Here is an 18,134-nt window from a genome sequence, read left to right as displayed (position 1 = left end):
AGGTGCGCAGCCTGGGTCTCGCCGGGCCCCAAACCCTGATGGCTCACACCCCCTCACCCAGCTCTCCTCTGCCCTGGAGATTCGGACCTGCAAGGCCTCTCCAGTTCCAGTGTTCGCTGGAAGGCTTCCTGGGAGAGGGAGCTCCCGAGAGGAGAGAGGCTGTTCCAGGCAGGGCTCCCGAGGGAATAGCATGGGCAAAGGCCCAGAGGGGATGGAGGGAGGGGTGCAGGGGGCGGGGGTGGGAGCTGGACAGGACCCAGGCATCGAGGGCCTCAAGGGTGGTGGGGTATGTGTTGAGGGCACTGGGGAGCCAGAGACGTGTCAAGGCTGTGTTTTAAATGATGATTCTCCGTTCCAGAGATGTGACAGTGGAGCGGAAGCCAGGGGAGCCTGACCCACTGATACAGGCCAGAGAGGATGGGGGTTGCTCAGGGAGACCCTGATGGATGGAAATAGGGGAGGCACGGGAGCCAGTGTGTGCACGTTGCTGAACAGGGAAGGGAAGGGCAGTGGGGCAGCGTGGAGGGAGATCCGCGGGAGAGCTGGACTCCGCAGCGCGCGCTTCCAGTCCTGGGCATGCCTGGGAAAGTGCTGCCTGGGAAATCTTGGGTAAATTACCTGACTTCTCTGTGCCTGCGTTTCTTCATCTGCACAGGACCTCAGTACCCCACATCACCTGCGACTTGGCCCTCCCTGGAGTCTCTTGGGGCCAGAGCGGGGTCTTGGATCTCCCCTCCGCTCCCAACGACATCCGGGGGCTCAGATCTCGGGGCCCTGACGGCCCAGCTGGGGCTCGATCAGGGCCAGCTCTGGAGGTGCGCGGGGTGTTGGTGGCCTGAAGTTGTGTGCTCAGACACGGGCGCCAACGGGTGCAGCTGTGAGGTGGGCGCCGCGGGACCTGGAGGTGCGCAAAGCTGGGCTGGGCCTGGGCGGGGCTAGGCGGATGGCCGTGAGGGGGCGCGGTGTGTTGGACCTGGCTGGGGAGGGTGGGAACAGGCTGGGGGCGGGGCTAGGGGCGGGCCGTGCGGGGGCGTGGCTGGGCCAGGGGCCGACCGGGGCGGGGCGGGACGGGGGCGGGGTCGTGCCCCGGGGAGCCGACCCGCCCGCGGGCCGCCCGCACCGCGAGGGTTAAGGCGGGGAGCCAGGCGGGCGGGGCGGGCGCGCACGCCGATTGGCGGAAAGTTCGGGCGCGGGGCGGGGAGAGGGGCGGGGAGATGGGCGGGACAAGGGGGCGGGACGCGGCGGCCTCGGCGCGCCGATTGGCAGGAAGTTGTGTCGGGGCGGGGCGCGCGGCGGGCTCGGCGCTCGCTCCAGGAGAGTTGACAAAGCCCCGCAGGGAAGGACGCCTCGCGGCGCGGCGCCCCGGGCCCCTCGCCCCGCCGCCCCGGGACCCCGGCCCCGGCCCCCGGACCGACCCCGCCGCCCGCCCCGTCCCCGGCCCCAGCCCACGGCCCCCGCCCCGGCCCCGACCCGAGCCGCCCGCGCCCAGGTAGCGCCGCCCCGTCCCGAGGCCGGGCCCGGGGGCGCGGGGCGGCGGGGTGCGGCGCCCGGGGCGGCGATGACCGCGCAGCGCGCCCCGCGGGCCCGGCCCTGAGCCCCGCCGCCCGCGAGCTCCGCCGAGGTGAGCCCCTCCGCGCGCCCGCGATCCCCGGGGCAGACTGGGCGGGCCGACTCGGGAGGGCCGGGGGCCGGGGCCGGGGCTGGGGGCGGGGGCCCGGGCTGAGAGCGTCCGGGTTCCCGCTCTGCGGTGGGGAGCCGCCGGCACCGGCACGCGCCGCCGCCGCTCCCGCCTGGCCCGAGGTCCTGCCAGTGCCCCGCCCCCGCCCCTGAACCCCACGTGGGCCCCCCCCCAACGCAAATTTGTCCGCTAATGGCGCAGGCGATTATCTGCGGGGCCGCCGGTGTTGTGTGTCCCGCGGGCAGGGCCCGAGTTACAAGAGCCAGGAATCCAGACGGTGTTTGGAGGGGGGGCGGGGGAGGTCGGTAATTAGTGTAAACCCTTTGTCTGCCTTTGATAACCACGGTTCCCCCGCCGCCGCTTCCTCCGCCCGGAGCGCGGCAGGGAAGGCGGGGCGGCCCGCACCCCGGTCCCCGCGATCCAGGGCTGGGGTGCGGGCGGCTCCGGGGCCCAAGGCGGGGGGCGGGGCGACCCCCACCCCCACGCAGTGACCGGCCTCTGAATGCACCCCAGGTCCGCACTGGCCGAGATGACGCCGAGCCCCGCGTTGGTGCTGCTGCTGCTGCCGCTGCTGCTGGGGGCCCTCCCGCCGGCCACCGCCGCCCGAGGTGAGTGCTGGCGCCCAGCCCGGCGCCCCGGCCTCCGCCAGCGCCGCCCCTTTCCCTCCGGCCCTGAACCCTGCCACAGTGCCCGCCTGGCGCGTGTGCCTGCGCCCCGCCCCTGCTGGCCCCGCTCTGCCCGCCCTTCACCCGCGGGGCGCCCCAGTGCACCCATGGGACCCTCCAGCTCACCCGCGGGCCCCCCTCACCCACGTGGCTCCCCAGCTACCTGTGGGGCACCCCTCACCTATGGGGCATCCCCATCTCACCCATGAGGTCCCTCCAGCTCTCCCACAGGGTTACCCCTCACCCTCAGGGCACCCACAGCTCATCCGTGGGGCCCCACGCTTGCTGGCAGGGTGGGCTCTGGCCCCAGTTCCCCTCAGGACACACGCACACATCCACACACACATCCCTGCAGTTGCGGGCAGCTGCTCACGGTGGATTCTTGCGTGATGGGCTGTTTGGCCACATTGGACCCAATTAGGCCCCTGGGAACCTGCAGAGACCCCCCTGGTGGCCAGGGTTGGGTGTGGGGACAGTGGGGACATTCTTGGCCTCTGGGACTAATGACCCAGCCCTGTGCCCTATGCCTGCCCATCTCTAGGAAGGTACAGGGTGGGGGCTGGGAGACTATGAGTGCCCAGTGCATGGGGTCACTGCATGGTGGAGGGTAGGGGCCTGTCTTAAGGCAGACCCTGAGACCACCTACTCCCCGCTACACACTACGTCTCTCGGCGTGCACCACACCAGGGCCTGGACGTGGGCTCACACACCTGCTGTGCAAGCGGGCAGGCCCAGATGCCTCCGGAGGGACCCCTGCCCCTGCAACCAGCCCCAGCAAGGGGCGTCCTTGGCTGATGGGTGATGCGTGCCCGCAGACTCCCACCGCCATGCTCAGTGCTGGCCTTTCTCAGCTAGGCGGGACCTGCGGCCAGGCCAGCCCTTTGGGCGTGTTGACCACTCAGGATCGTCCTTGCCCTGTCTACCAGCCCTCTGCGGCTTCGCACCCCTCCCCCGCCGCCGCTGCTGCCCAGCGGGCGCACTGAGACCAACCCGGCCTTATATGGCCACGTTCGGGTGTGGGGTGGCGGGCGGCGGCCCAGGTGGGCCTCATGCCACGGTACCCACCCCCCCCCCCCGCCCCGCCTGTCCTGCCAGGGACTGGCTGGCTGGCTTGAGGGTGGGGGCTGCCCAGGCGTGGCCAGGACGGGCAGTGGCCAGGGTACTGCGGACACTCAGGTCATGCCCAGCAGGGCCCCCCCTCCGCCAGTGGCCAGCGGCCTGGACTCTGATTGCTCTTTTATCTGCTTGTTCTCCCCCATCCACGCACCTGCCTGTCCTCTGGCCACTCGGCCAAGGAGGTTCTGGAGGCCACTGGCCTGGCCTGGTCATTGGCTGGAGCCTGAGGTGGAGTGGCCGGTGGCAGCGGGCCATGGATGGCAGTGGGCGGTAGGGCCTGCCTCGGCGCCGAGGGGTCCCAGAGGGACCACACCCTGCCCTGTGCCCCTTGGCTGAGGCCTCGGGCTCCATGGTGCAGGCCCTGGCGGCAGTAGGGAGGTGGGAGCCCCTTTCCAAGGGCAAGGGCCTCTGTGGTTTTGGGGGTGCGGGGGGCAGTGCTCTTCCTGAATTGTGCTGGCTTCTCCGCCAGGCCTCGACTGGAGGGCAGAGTCGTTTCAGGCCCTTCCCACTTGGCGAGTGAACAGGCTGAGCGCGGACCTTCTTTAGGCTGACAAACCAGCGCAGAGAGAGTTTGGGTGGTTTTTTGAAAGCCGTTTTCCCCGTGGTGTCACAATTTCTGGAATCGGTACATTTCTAGACTCCAATCATATTTTTAAAGTTCCCCTTTTCCCAAAGTTTCACAATCTTGGTGGGTTTGTCTTAAACTGTTTTTTTTTTTTTTTCAAGTTTGAAAAAAGAATTTGGCTTTCTTCATTTCCATTTTATTTCTCACAGTGAGAGCTCTGAGAGGTTCCGAAAGAAATACCTCTTACAAATTACTTTGGAAGAAGTCATTTCAGGGTTTTCTGAGAAGTGCCACGTGTGAACTTCTCTGAGGATGGTGCAGTGGATGGTCTCTGAGTAGCCAGTCCTGGAGGTCCCTCCCTGTCCCCTGGACCTGGCCGGCGTGCCCGGGTGCCCTACCTCCTGCGGGACAGCGAGGACTTGGGGCTGCCCTGCCTTGGGGCTGTGGTGGGAAGGGTCTGCTGGAGCGTGTGAGTCGTTGGGGAAGCATGTGGCCGTCAGGGCGGCTGTGGCGTGTGCATGTGCGTTGGCTGACCCGGCCTCTGGCCAGGCTGCAGGGGGCCTCCTCCTCCCCTCTAGGTCCCCGCAGGCGGCGCTGGCCAGTGTGCGGCCAGGGCTGAGGTGGACTTGTGGGAGCCCGGCCCAGGCTCTGGGAGGTGGGGATGTGGGCCAGCGGCCCCATTTACGTCTTGCCTTGGGCCCCACTCCTGGAAGGGAAAATAAATCACTGTCCCCTCTGGGGGGAGGAGGGAGCTGAACAAAGTGGCCTTTGGCTGGGCCAGGCTGAGCCTGGGCCGCCCGCAGGCTCTGTCTCCATCGTGGGGGGATCAGTGGGCCTCCGGCTCCAGCCCGGCTCCGCAGCCCTAACGGGGGACGTGTTGGTTTTCCCCAGCAGCAGCCTCAGCCTCCGATCACCTGGGCGGCTCAGGCTCACTGACGTGCTGGGGGAGGCGGGCTGTGGCCGCCTACCCGCTGTGTGGCCATCCACGTTGGCCTCCTTTGCCCCATGCTGTGCCTCGCCTGGTGACTGCAGCCCTGGTGCGTCCAGGTGACGGCCTCCGTCAGCAGGTCAGCATGTGGAAGGAAGGCGTGCCCGTGCCACCGTCCCCAGACCCCACGGACACTATCGCCAGCGTGGCCCCACCCTGCCTTGCCCGCCACCCGCTCTTCCTAGTGGTGGCCACCAGGTGCTCCTGGTCAAGTCCAGCCTGGCTTCTCTCCGGGCCCCAGGAGAGCAGGGGCCGCTGTCCTGGGCTACCTCAGGTGGGGTCGCAGCCCGGGGTCCACTGGAGGGTGGTGGGGCGCAGAGGCATGGGCGTCACTCTGGGGCCTGGAAGGAGAGGTGGGGGCCGGTCAGGGTAGGCAAGGACAGACCTCCAGCTGGGGGGATGTTGTGGGCAGAGGTGGGCAGCTCACCGGGGCCAGAGTGGACATCCAATGGACACGGGCGCCTTGGTGTAGTGGGGTAGGGGCCTTGAGTGGGGAAGGGCTGGGCCGAGAGGCTGGTCAGCTGAGGGGGTGTCCTGGGGGCTTTTCCAACAGGACATCGTGGCCAGCCTTCCTGGCTCCGGCGAGGAGTCCTGGGGCCTCCATCCACACCCTGTGCCCCCACTGAGTGGCTGGGGGCGGGGCCTGGAGGCAGGCAGAGGGTGGGGTAGGTGCCTACCCCCCGTCCAGCACAGACTGGCCCCCTTGAGGAGATCTGGCCCAGGGTGGGGTTCCTAGGAGCTGTCCCTGAAGCACTGCAGGAGTTGCTCCAGCCTAAGGGCTGCTGAAATCCAGGGTTTCCCATCTTGGCAGGAAACACAGTTGCTTTTCTTCCTGCCGGGGAGTTTATTTCATGAGAGATTTACACAAGCTGTGCGCTGTTGAGTGGCTGAGGAGTGAATAAAGGGGCCTGGGGCAGCAGGCGGGGAGGAGGGACCCCCTCTGGCTCCCACGGTCCTGAGCCCCGGAGGAGCCGGGGCCTGCGGAGCGCACTCTCCTGGTCCGGGGCCGCTGCCAGTGGCTTCCGGGCTGCCCTCTGCACTCGTGCAGCAGCCCGTCCGGGTTCCGGCGGGGACAGTGGGGCTGACTCTGGAGCTCAGCCTGACACAGCATGTGCGCCTTGAGGGCCAGGTGGCCTGCCCCGTGGCCTCCGGGGGCCTGGGGGCGCCTAGCCTGGGCTGGCCTGCTCAGGCCCCATGGCCTCAGTCCTCGCCTCAAGAAGCCCGCCGTGGGCATGGGCTGCCGTGGAGCAGGTATGGGTGGGAGGGAGGGGCTCTGGCCTGGGGCCGCGCAGGCCGGGCTGCTGCGTGGTTGGGTCTTCTGCCATAGCCATCGCCCTCCCCCTCGAGGTTCTGCTTAAACGCCCAGGGGCTCCAGGCTCAGGGAAATGTCCTCGTCTCACCTCCGAGGTGACTCCGGAACCTGGATCGGGGCCCCCTGGGGTGGTCTGGGCCCCGCGGCGCATTACCCTGTGCTCTCGGTCCAGTGCCGGCAGGTGTGGGAGGCCCCACTGGACAAGGGCCTTCTCGGTCCTTTGGCAGCTGGGAGCGGGTCTGGGTCAAGAGATGTGCCTGAGGTGGGGGTGGATGGCGGGGTGGGTCCGCGTTGAGTCTGATGGGCCTGGTGAGATCTGGACACCCGTCGGGGGCTGCCCGGTGTTCAGCTTAGTCCCTTGGTGAGGGCCCGGGTGCTTTGCGGTCACTGCCCCCTGTTGGCAGTTCACATGGGTCCCCCCCAGGGCAGTGGCACCGTCAGGGTGATGCTCCGGGCCTCCCGTGTCGGTCCTGGGGATGGTGAGGGTGAGGCGGAGGAGCCCTGAAGCTGGGGGTCCACTGAAGGTCCATCTGGGGGCTTCCAGAGAAGAGGACAGACCCGGAGGCCCCCGGTCTGCCCGCCCCCCGGTGCGCGGCTGGGCAGCCGGCTTGCTCGGTGGGTCAGGCCGTCCCTTTGCCACGCCCAGAATGGCCTGGTTTCTGGGGCAACCACCTGTCCTGCGGGTCCTACCAGTTCCGCCACAGGTCCCGTGGGTCCAGCCCCCGGGGGCCGCCCTGGGCCGGCTGGTGACCGGGAGCCTGTGTGCGAGTGCGGGTGTGCACGTGTGCTGAGCCTGCCCCCCTCGTGGCAGCCCTGGGGTGGTCCTCACCTGTGCCCCCGCCCTGGGGCGTTCCTGCCCTTCCCCCCCAGGCCTCGCCTTCTTGGGGAGGGTGCTGGCCCTACGGCCTTACCAGCTCACCCGCGGCGCCCGGTCCTCACTGTGAGGACCACCTTGGGCGCCCGCACCCCCCAGAGAGTGCCTACCTGCCCTGCCTGGTGCCAGGTGCCTGCCCCCTCCCGGCCCCCTAGCCAGGGCCCAGCGCCCCTCCCCACGCCGCTTGCTGAGCTGGCCCTGCACAGCGGGACGGTGGCTTCTGGCCGGCCGCCCTCACCCCACAGCCAGGCCCATGCTGGTTAGCCCGACGCGCCCCCCACCTCCCCCGCCCCCTGCCAGAGAATTCCTTCCAGGCTGGAAATTTCTGGGGCTTCGCAGGGCTTGCGGGGGACGGAGCTGCCCGGATGAGCCGGCCGGTGCTTCATGCACCCTCATCCTCACCTGTGTTTGCGGCTTCACGGGGCGACGGCTGAGACCACCGGGGCCTCTGTGGCCCCTGCTGGTCTCTGGCACACGGGCCCTGGAAGAGGGGCGATGTCTGGCCCGGCCCCTCTTGAAAGCAGCTTGGGGGTCGGCAAGCCAGGTCCCACAGAACGCCCTGGGCGGTGGGGAGGGGTGGAGCCCGATACTTGGGACCCCTCTCACCCCTGCCACGGCCAAGCCCCTGACAGACCGTGAACAGAGCGGGAGCGTGGGTCCAGATGCAATGGCCAGGGCAGGCCTCCGTGCCCCTGGGGGCGGGGAGGGAGGAGGGGGTGTCGGGAAGGTGCGCCAGGCTGGGCGGAGGCCGCGGGGCAGTGAGGTGTGGGGTGCTGAGCTTTGGGGCGGCCCCGAGGGCCTGTGGAGACGGCTTGGGGGTACGGGGTGGTGGGCACGGGATGGGCCACAGCTGGGGGTCCCTTCTCTGTCCCTGCCAGCACCTTTGCCTCCCTGGGCCCTGGGGCAGGAGGGGTATCAGCTGGGGTTGCCGCCGGGTCTTGTTATACTAAACGGGGGAAAGCGGTGCTCCTGGCCAGGCAGGGGGAGGGGCTGTGGGCCTGGGCGTCTGGAGTGCTCAGAGGTGGGGTGTGTGGGGGGGAGTCTGCATCCACTGTTGGGGTGTGCATCTGGGGGTCGGTGTGACAGGGTCTGTGTGTGACAGCAGCTCTGGATGGCGGCTGGGAATCCAAGCTGGGTTTGTGGGGCCCTCGGAGCGGCTGCCCCCATCCCCCCCAGTACCCCCATTCCTGACCATGTTTTCACAGCTGAGGGTGAAGGAGGATGGAGGAGAGGAAGGGGCGACACCTTCCCTGCCCGTTACGTTCAGCCCCCCTCTTGGGGTGAGACCTTGCCCCAGCCTGCGTCTGCCCTGCCTGCGCCGTGTGCCTCCTGCCTGTGCCCGCGGCTTCCTAGGGCTGCGACTGCGGGTGGGTGCAGGGTTGGGGCTTCCTGGAGGAGGTGCTCACGGGGAAGGCGCTAAGGCTGCGTCGGCTGCCCCCACCCACATGCCCTCCAGGGGCCTGCGGGTCTCCAGCTCAGGCCTCAGTTTCCCCGTGGCTGAGGGGTGGGAGGCCTTGTCCAGGTGGAACAACAGGGCTTGTGTTTCCCAGGCTAAATATAGAGCTGCAGCAGCCGTGCTGGCGGCCAAAATTCCCAGGAATCTGGGGGGCCAGGCCTCCCGCTGGTGAGCCTGCTGGGGGGTCTCTGCAGAGGCCGGGGTGGGGGGCAGGGCCCCGGCCTCGTGTCTGGGTCCCCCGGAGCCCAGGTGGGGGTGGGGAGGGGTGAGGCTGGCCACAGAGGGGAGGGGGGCTGTTTGCTTTAGGATAAGGCTGGCTCCAGCCGGGGCCTCTGGACGGGCGCTGCCTTGTCCCCCTCACTGCTCACAGGCCGGCCCATGGGGCCACACTTCCGGCCCATCTGGCGGTCACTTGGCTCTGTCCCTCCACTCCGCAGGACCGAGGGTGGTGTCCCTACCACCCAGTAGGTGCCCCCCAACAAGGTCTCCTCTGGCGGGTGGGGAGAGGGAGGGGTCTCACTGTCAGGCTGGCGCTTTCTCTGCCACTGAGGCGGGCTCCTTCGGGGGTCGGGGGTGTTGAACCAGCCCCCAGTGGTGCCCCCGCGATGCCGCTGGGACAGGCAAAGCCCCAGCAGGGAGGGGTGCTGTTCCTCATGCGGGCACCGTCCTCCCCACATGCCTTCCGGGCCATTGCGTGTGTCTGTGTGGACATGTGTGGGTCCGTGTGCCTGTGCTTGTGTGTGTGTGATCCTTGCACCCAGGTGTCAGCCCGGGAAGGGCTGGGGGGGGCCCTTTTGTCCTGCAGCCTGGGAGGCCCCTGTGAATGGTGGAATTTCAGGCAGTGACAGGTGGTGGACAGGGTCTGCCTGGGAATGAGGCCCGGACCCTGGGCGGCCTGGGGGGCCTCAGAAGGTCCACTTGTCTGGGGGCCCTGAAGCCTCTCCCACTGCGAGCTGGGTAGGTGCCTGGGGGGCCCTGGAGACGAGTGATTAGGGAGAGGCGGGTATCAGGGGAAGCCAGAGGGCTGGCTGGCTGGCTGGCACCTCTGGCACGGCCCACTGTCCAGGGGCTGCATGGAGGGGGTGGGGCCACCCGAATGGGGCAGGATGTGGAGGGGGGAGGCTGTAGAGGGAAGGTGCCCAGCGTCTCTGTGTCTCTCACACCCCAGTCCCCTGGAATCAGAGACTCGGGACCCCCTCCCCACCTGGGGCCCCAGAGAAGCTGAGCCCTGGGCTGTCAGCTCCCTCCATCCAAATGGGGATGGCCCCCTACGCTCCCTGCACACCCCAGGCAGAGGCGATGGGGGCCCATGCTCTGTGAGAGTCCCTGGGAGCTACAGTCTCTGGGGGACCCACAGGAGCACTTTGGTTGCAAAGCGGCAGCAGAACCAGCTGGCAATTGCATGTTGAAGAAACACCAGCTGGTTATTAAAAACACATGCCGCTCTCAGGCCCTGTAGCGATAGCATCTCAGAGCAGCCGCGCCTCCGGCACCTCCGTGCGGCCAGGGCTCGGGACCTGGCCTTCACGGCCTGGAGTGGCTGCCGTGGGGGGTGGGTGCCCCTTCCAGTGGCTGGTGGGCGGAGTCCTGGGAGCCGGGCCCAGCCAGGCCCCTGGGAAGGGCAGCTGGGTGCCCGTGGCTGCCTCTCCTGGTCTGGAGGGACCGTGGGTGGGTGACCACGTAAGAGCCCTCCACCCCTCGTGGTCTTCCTGTGGTGCAGGGGCTGCAGACCAGCCCCAGCTCAGGGCGTCAGGCGTGGGGGCGCGGCAGGGAGGGGCCTGAGGGTCCACCAGGAGATCGCGCCATAGCCTTCTGATGTCCGCAGCGTCCTCCCCAGCTGGCCCGTCTCTTGCTGCCCTCTAGGCCTGGTCATCCCCCTTCTCCCTGGACTTGACTCCAGAGAAAGTGAGGCTGGGTGGACCCGGGCCGGTGCGGACGGGATGGGTTTCTCCCCGCCGGTGAAGGGCGTCGTGGCCTCAGCCCAGGACTCAGGCTTCTCCCACGGCAGACAGTGGTCACCCAGGGCTGGGATGCCCAGCTGCTTGCCCTGTGACCAGGGCCTTGGTGACCTGGTGGGGCCTGCCTGGCAGCAGGGAGGCTCTTGTCCAGGCAGACAGACCCGGTTTGATGCAGCCCGTGCACACGCAGGCACAGACGTGGGCCACCAGACGCAGGGACGCTCACACGTGCACACACACAAACGGGGTGCCTGCAGCGAGGTGGGGGGGGCCGCCCTCGCTCGCCTGTGGACGTGCCTCCTGGGCGAGCCGCTCCTCCCCCCTCCCGCCCCCACCCCTGCATGCGGGAGCGCGGTGGGCCCTGGGTGAACGCCGCCTCCTGTGGTCTGGGAGCTGGGTAGGTGTATCTGGGTGGAGTCCTGGGGTGGGGACCCGGCAGGGGCAGCCCTCCCCCGGCTCCCAGTGCCCATGCCTGCCTTGGCCCTGACCGACCACCTGCCGGTCCCCTCCTCCCTGACCGAGCCCTCTGACCCCCACAGGCCCCCCGAGGATGGCAGACAAGGTAGTCCCGCGGCAGGTGGCCCGGCTGGGCCGCACTGTGCGGCTGCAGTGCCCCGTGGAGGGGGACCCGCCGCCACTGACCATGTGGACCAAGGACGGCCGGACGATCCATGGCGGCTGGAGCCGCTTCCGCGTGCTGCCCCAGGGGCTGAAGGTGAAGGAGGTGGAGCGGGGGGACGCTGGCGCCTACGTGTGCAAGGCTACGAACGGCTTCGGCAGCCTGAGCGTCAACTACACCCTCATCGTGATGGGTCAGTGCTGGCCGTGCCAGGGCGGGGCCTGCCGTGCGTGCCTAGTCAGCGGGCGGGCGGACCTTCCCTGTGTGCCCACCCCTCACCCTGCATGAGCTCGGCCCACGGCCCCCAGCACCAGACCCGCCCTGCTCCCCGCCTCTGAGCCCGGGGCACCACCCCCAGGCCGGGCCCCGCCCCCTCACGCCTCACCTTGGGGTTCCCCTTCCTCCCGACCCCTTCTCCCCCAAAGTTCTGCTGACCTGGGGGCCAGGGCTGGCTGGGGGGGGCGGCAGGGCTGGGTATGGGGGCCCCAGGTGGTGGTCCCACTGAAGGGCAGCCTGGCGGGGCAGGCGGGCCGGCAGCCTTGGCGTCGGCCATGACTTTGAGGCTCAGGTTTCGGAGTTCAGAGGGGCCGCTGGGAAGGAAGGGCCTTCTGTTCTCCTCTGCCTCTGGGGCCCCGGCTTGGGGACCGGGCGGCGCCCCCAGCAACACGCCCTGCACTCGCTGGTACCGGGCGCTGGCGCCTGGCCCTCCCCCACGGGCTCCCGGGCGGGTCCCTCGGGGCAGGTTCCCTGGCAGCACAGAGGAAGGGCCTGACCCACGCGCCCCTCCGCTGGGTGCCGGGGTGGCGTCTGAGCGCCCGGCCTTGGTCCTGGGCCGTGGAGGCGCGGCTGTCACCGGGAGGGGGGGCATTCCTCAGCACGCCGCCCCCCTCAGGCCTCACAGGCCTTCTCTGGGCTGTGGAATGGGAGTCCCGTGGGTGTCCCCCCAGCGTCCTTTCAAAGGGGAGGATGGCCAGGCGGTATGCGAGCCATGTCAGCTCTCCTAGCCCTCGGCCCCTTGATGTGGGCTAGGGTTACTGCAGCTGCCGGCTGGGCCTGGTCCCCACCTCCCCCAGGCCCTGCAGACCCCCCGGAGCCAGGGTGGGGGAGCCAGATCTCCGTCCCACCCACGCCTGTCGGGGTCACCTGCACCCAGGGAGTGGGCCGGGTGGGCGGCTCCTGCCCAGCTGTCTCTGGGATTCTGAGATGTGGGTGTGCACCCATGGCCTCCTGCTGGCGTTTCTAGAGCTTTCCCAGCTGGGCCTGAGGCTGGGGCCTGGGAGCCAGTCCTGGGGTCTTACAGGGGCTGCCGAGGCCCCTCTCATGCACCCTCCCCTCTGCAGACGACACCAGTCCAGGAAGGGAGAGCCCGGGGCACGACGGCTCTTCCGGGGGCCAGGAAGACCCAGCCAGCAAGCAGTGGGGTGAGCACGGGGAGAGACGTCACCATCTTGGTCGGGGGTGGGGTGGGGCTGTGCCTCCACCCCAGTGCCCGCTGACTTCTGTGCCCCGCCCGCTCCCCCCCACCCCGCGCAGCCCGGCCCCGCTTCACGCAGCCCTCCAAGATGAGGCGCCGGGTGATTGCGCGGCCCGTGGGCAGCTCCGTGCGGCTCAAGTGCGTGGCCAGTGGGCACCCACGGCCCGACATCATGTGGATGAAGGATGACCAGGCCTTGACGCGCCCGGAGGCTGGTGAGCACAGGAAGAAGAAGTGGACCCTGAGCCTGAAGAACCTGCGCCCCGAGGACAGCGGCAAGTACACGTGCCGCGTGTCGAACCGCGCGGGCGCCATCAACGCCACCTACAAGGTGGACGTGATCCGTGAGTGCCGGGGCCAGGGGTGGGGGTGGGCTTGCGCCCGGGGGCTGTGCCCAACGCATGTCCCTGCGCAGAGCGGACGCGCTCCAAGCCCGTCCTCACGGGCACGCACCCCGTGAACACGACGGTGGACTTCGGAGGCACGACATCCTTCCAGTGCAAAGTGCGCAGCGACGTGAAGCCGGTGATCCAGTGGCTGAAGCGAGTGGAGTATGGCGCCGAGGGCCGCTACAACTCCACCATCGACGTGGGCGGCCAGAAGTTCGTGGTGCTGCCCACGGGTGACGTGTGGTCGCGGCCCGACGGCTCCTACCTCAACAAGCTGCTCATCACACGCGCGCGCCAGGACGACGCGGGCATGTACATCTGCCTGGGCGCCAACACCATGGGCTACAGCTTTCGCAGCGCCTTCCTGACCGTGCTGCCCGGTGCGTGGGCCCCGCCCTGCCCCGCCCCGCCCCACCCGGGCCCCGCCCACACGTGACGCTCCCCTCCCCGCCCCCTCCTCGGTTTCTCCCGCAGACCCCAAGCCGCCAGGGCCGCCCGTGGGCCCCTCGTCCTCGACCACCAGCCTGCCGTGGCCCGTGGTCATCGGCATCCCAGCCGGCGCCGTGTTCATCCTGGGCACCGTGCTCCTGTGGCTCTGCCAGGCCAAGAAGAAGCCATGCGCCCCCGCGCCCGCCCCTCTGGTGCCTGCACATCGCCCGCCCGCGACGGCCCGCGACCGCGGCGGGGACAAGGACCTGCCGGCACCCCCCACCCTCGGTGCCGGCCCCGGTGTGGGGCTGTGTGAGGAACTCGGGCCCCCGGCGGCCCCCCAGCACCTGCTGGGCCCGGGCTCAGCCCCCGGCCCCAAGCTTTACCCCAAACTCTACACGGACACGCACACGCACACGCACTCACACACGCACTCGCACGTGGAGGGCAAGGTCCACCAGCATCAACATATCCACTACCAGTGCTAGGGTGCCTCGGGGTGGGCTTGTGGGGGCCCGGCCAGCCGGGCAGGCTTGGGGCAGGGGCCACAGAGGAGGATGGACTGTGGTGAGAGACGCCCCACGTGAGACACACACACACCTGGACGCACACACATGCATGACATACCTCTGGACACACACACACAACTACACACACACACACACACACACACACACACACTCAGACTAAGAAGCCTTCAGGAAGGTCTGTATTGTAACTCTGCAGTGCGCATGTAGCGATGGGCTAGCTCATGAAGGAATCCCTTGGCCCCGTGATAAGGATTTCATGGGGGCCATGGTCACCCCCCCACCCTGGCCTGGCAGGAGATCTGAGAGGCACCCTGGCTTTGCAAACCAAAAACTCCGACCCCCTTCCCTACGCCTGCCCGCCTGTGTCCCTGCCCAGGCTATTTTTGCCACCACCTGTCCTGGGTGTCCAGGAGTCCACCAGTGCCCTGGGCAGGGGGGTCGGGCGGAGCAGTCCTAGGCCCCGTCCTGAGAGGCCGGAGCTGGCTGGGGGTGCCTCCCGTCCCACTGCCAGAGAGAAGGGGCCCTTGATATTTATATTTAAGAAATTAAGATAATAATATTAATAATGATGAAAGGAGGGCTGGGCCACAGAGACTCGGCCTCTCCTGAGGCCCAGGACCCACCTGGCCTTTTGGCCACGCTGGATGTCCACCTCGGGAACGGGCATCCATCACCCCACTACCCGTGGCGGCCCCAGGCCTCTGTAATTTTATATAGAGTTTGAGCTGAAGCTTCGTATATTTAATTTATTTTGTTAAACAAGAAAATGTGCATCCTTTCCTCTAAGCTGGTGTTTCTTCCTGTGTTTGCATCTGTGTGTGAGCATGTGCCTGTTTATAGGATGGATGGGGGAGCTCCCAGGAGCCCCATCACCAGGCCTTAGGCTCGGGGGCTGAGGCCTGAGGGTCCCCAGGTCCTGCCATCAGTGCCCTGAACCGAAGGACTCTTCCCCACTCACCTGCATGCGCCTCCCTGGCCAGCCAGAGTCCTGCACATCTGGCCCGGGGGGGGCCCCCCAGCCCTCAGTGCAGGGCCCGTGTTTCTCCCATCCCACATTCTGGGGTCCCCTGGGTGGCCTTGGTGGGGAGGTGGGCTAGGGCCAGTTGCCTGCAGGGAACCGTCCACCCTGGGTGTGCACCCGTGGCCTCGCTCTCCGGATGAGGAAACTGAGGCTCTGACTCACTCAACCAGCAGGCAGGGGTGGGGTTGCCCCTGGCCCAGAGGTTCTGGAGCATCTTAAGAAAAGAGCCGGTGCGATTTTAGCGAAGCCCCCTGCGCGGTATGTCGGAAGGTCGGCAGGAGGGGCGAGCCTGAGCCGCTGGTTCGCAGCGCTTCAGGAAACGAGCCCAGGCTCTGCCTGACCCGCCGGTCGGGGTGCCTGCCATCCTGCCCAGGCGACGCTGGGCCCACGGCTAGGGCCGAGTCTCCCCTCCTCCGTGCCTGGGCAGTGAGCTGCTGCCCACCCCCCGCCTCCTCCCCAGCTCCGGGCTGGTCCCCTCCCGCTGCTCTAGTCTCCCAGGGCTCAGTCCCCAGTCCCCTTGCCCTTCCTCCACTGGGACCCCCATGCAGTGCAGGACGGGGTCCCTTGTCCTTCTCAACCTGCCCCCATCCTTTGGCCTCCCAGGGGGGACCCCACTCCTATCTCTTAGGAGGCAGGGGCTAGCTCTGAGGTAAGCCCCACTGGGGTGGTCCTGACTCTGTGGGCAGGGACCAAGCTGTGGCCTGGTGACGGAGACCACCTATAGTGGGCACCGCGGGAGACCTAGGGCCTGGCCGGCTGTGGGGAGCTGGGCTGCAGCGGCCAGGGGGGCAGTGTGGGCTGCAGGCAGCCCGCGGCTGGTGACCGAACAGATGTTCCCCAGACAGGACACGCTGCAGCCGACGCCTGGTTGGGTTTCAGTCTGAGGGGGTAGGGTGGGGAGAGGGTAGACGCTGGGCAGTGGGGAGACCTCAGGCTGTGGGCCATCTTTGGGTCACAGGGCATGAGCTGCCCCCTGCCCAGCACCCCTGAGGGTACAGTCCCCCAGAACCTCAAAGGAGACTCTGCCACTCCCAACCCTGTGCCCTTCTTGGCCTGAGGGACAGTGCTGTCTACCTGGGCTCACGTGAGGACCACCCTCATCATCTGCCCCAGGGAAGCCTTGGGGGCTAATGACCTGACAGGCCCATCAGGGCCCCGGGTCCTGGTTCTCGGGAGACCAGTGGCTCCAGGCCCATGCCCCAGTGCCCCTTCAGGAGAGAGGGCTGCTGATGGGCTGGTCATTCTGTGGACATGTTAGGGTGCCTGGCCACCACGAAGCCCACCAGGACAGACGTCTGCTCATTGGGCCTCCAACTGACCGGCCCCCCTCCCTCTGTCCAACACCCCCTTTTCCTCCCCTCTCCCTGGCGCCCCGCGCCCCTTGGGGTCTCCCAGGTTGTGCGGGGGCGGAGCCAATGGGAGCGCGAGTGGGCGGGGCCAGGCGGCAGGCGGGGCCAGGTGGCAGGCCAGGCCGGAGTGGAGAGTCTTTGGGCTCCGAAGGGCCGGGGAGCCCAGAGTGGCATGAGGAGGGGCACCGCGGCAGGACTTCGCCTCCTGGGTTCTGAGGCACCGCACCCTGGCTTCTCCTGCCACAGTTGCCCCTCCACAAACACAAAGGCCAGGCCCTAATGTGCCCTTGGCCACAGGCAGGAAGACCAGGGCACAGCCACCCATGATGCTACCAGGACCCCCAACAGGAACAGAAATGCCTCCTGTGCCCAGCTCTGTGGGGTTCCCTGTGGGGTGGGAGTGAGGGCCCCCAGTCTCAAGGGAGAGGAGGGGGATCCAGCTGTGTCTCAGAGTGACTCCCAGGCCAGACTGGGAGTCAATGTCTTGATCTGATTTCACAGCCACTAATGGCTCGTGCTGTTGAGGCTTCTGAGAGCCATTTGGGCTGAAACTCCCGATGTCCATGGTGGGGGTGCTGGGTGGGTGGGTGCTGGGTGGTGGGGTGCTGGGTGGTGGAGGTGCTGGGTGGTGGGTGCTGGGTGGGTGGGTGCCAGGAGGGAGGAGCCCCGGGGCCAGGCCAGCATCTTCCCACTGATCTGGGCTGTGATAAGCTGGTCCCCTTGAAGCCTGGTGACCTTGAAAGGGCAGCCCAGGCTCTGACACCCTCGGGTGTGCCTGCTCCCTCCCCACCCCCAAGCCCCGCAGCCCAGCCCTCCTGGCTTCAAAGGGGTGGCCGAGAGTCTTGTGCAGCTGTCCCAGAGGGGGGGCCTGAGGCTGATGTCCAGGGACCAGGCCATGTGACAGAAGCTGAAGATGAGGGGACGTGGGGCTACCACACCCCCGTGGACCTGGGGTTGGGAGGGCCTGGCAGGGGATCAGAGCCTTGTCTGGGGGCCAGGCCAGGGGACCTGGGACGGGAATGCAGGATGTAGGACACAGGAAAAGGGACAGGAACATAGGACATGGGGTCGGGACCAGCACAGACTCGACCTGGGACTGGGGGCATGGGGTCAAGGACCTGCAGGCGCCAGCCAGGCTGCCCCAGCCCCCCGGGTGGCGTTGCTTGGGGCTTGCAGGGCCCTGGACCTGCTGCGGGGGCTGAGGTGGCATGGAGGGGCTGGGCCCCGAGGGGCCGAAAGGTGAGCGCCCCCGGCGGACCTTGCCCAGACCCAGGGCGTGGGCTGGGCTGCCCTGGGACGCACGGGCCTGTGGGGCGGGCTGCTGCAAGGTGGGGTACGGAGACAGGGGACTCCCACAGGGCCAAGCTTGTGCGGGGGCCGGGCCCCCGGGCTGGGCTGGGAGGCAGCCTCCGCCCCATGCCTGGCACCAGCACCTGGCACGTCCCTGCTGCATATGGTGGGCAGGGACCGAGGCTGCTGATCACGGGGAGGGGCGGGGATTGGGCAGGGCAGGGGCGGGGCCTGGCAGCTGGGGGCTCCCTCTGTGCCCCGTGCTGACCTCACCCGGTGCCGGGTGCCCGTCCTGTTCAACCGCCCAGGCCTGGCTGGGCTCAGGGCCCTCACAAGATGGGCCGGCTGTCAGGGGAGCTGAGGGCCAGGGCCTCTCCTAGGAGCCCGGTGAAGGTCCATGCATTCCTTCCCCAGATTCAAC

General features: G+C 68.3%; 1 protein-coding gene across 2 annotated transcripts; it reads left to right on the top strand.

Annotated features, from left to right (window-relative positions):
* Positions 1–1,518: 1,518 nt before the first annotated feature.
* On the top strand, positions 1,519–14,839 carry FGFRL1 (fibroblast growth factor receptor like 1). 2 transcript variants are annotated; one of them, XM_059923786.1, is made up of 7 exons: positions 1,519–1,621; positions 2,192–2,286; positions 11,152–11,424; positions 12,572–12,652; positions 12,765–13,049; positions 13,121–13,474; positions 13,569–14,839. In XM_059923786.1, exons 2-7 carry the CDS (start codon positions 2,208–2,210, stop codon positions 14,009–14,011), a joined length of 1,515 nt encoding a protein of 504 aa, XP_059779769.1. In that variant the 5' UTR covers positions 1,519–1,621; positions 2,192–2,207; the 3' UTR covers positions 14,012–14,839. The 2 variants fall into 2 exon arrangements, with proteins under 2 accessions (XP_059779769.1, XP_059779768.1); XM_059923785.1 differs by lacking the exon at positions 1,519–1,621 and having other exon boundaries at positions 2,044–2,286.
* Positions 14,840–18,134: the final 3,295 nt, after the last annotated feature.

Source organism: Balaenoptera ricei, chromosome 5 (assembly GCF_028023285.1).
Source record: "Balaenoptera ricei isolate mBalRic1 chromosome 5, mBalRic1.hap2, whole genome shotgun sequence".
NCBI lineage: Eukaryota > Metazoa > Chordata > Mammalia > Artiodactyla > Balaenopteridae > Balaenoptera > Balaenoptera ricei.
This window is presented reverse-complemented; position numbering and strand designations above follow the sequence as displayed.

Bases quoted from the DNA above. Each gene is read 5' to 3' on its own strand.
- FGFRL1 (XM_059923785.1), top strand. From the start codon at position 2,181: ATGCACCCCAGGTCCGCACTGGCCGAGATGACGCCGAGCCCCGCGTTG. The intron at 12,653-12,764 runs GTGAGCACGGGG...CACCCCGCGCAG, and splicing joins CCCAGCCAGCAAGCAGTGGG to CCCGGCCCCGCTTCACGCAG. The intron at 13,475-13,568 runs GTGCGTGGGCCC...TTTCTCCCGCAG, and splicing joins CTTCCTGACCGTGCTGCCCG to ACCCCAAGCCGCCAGGGCCG.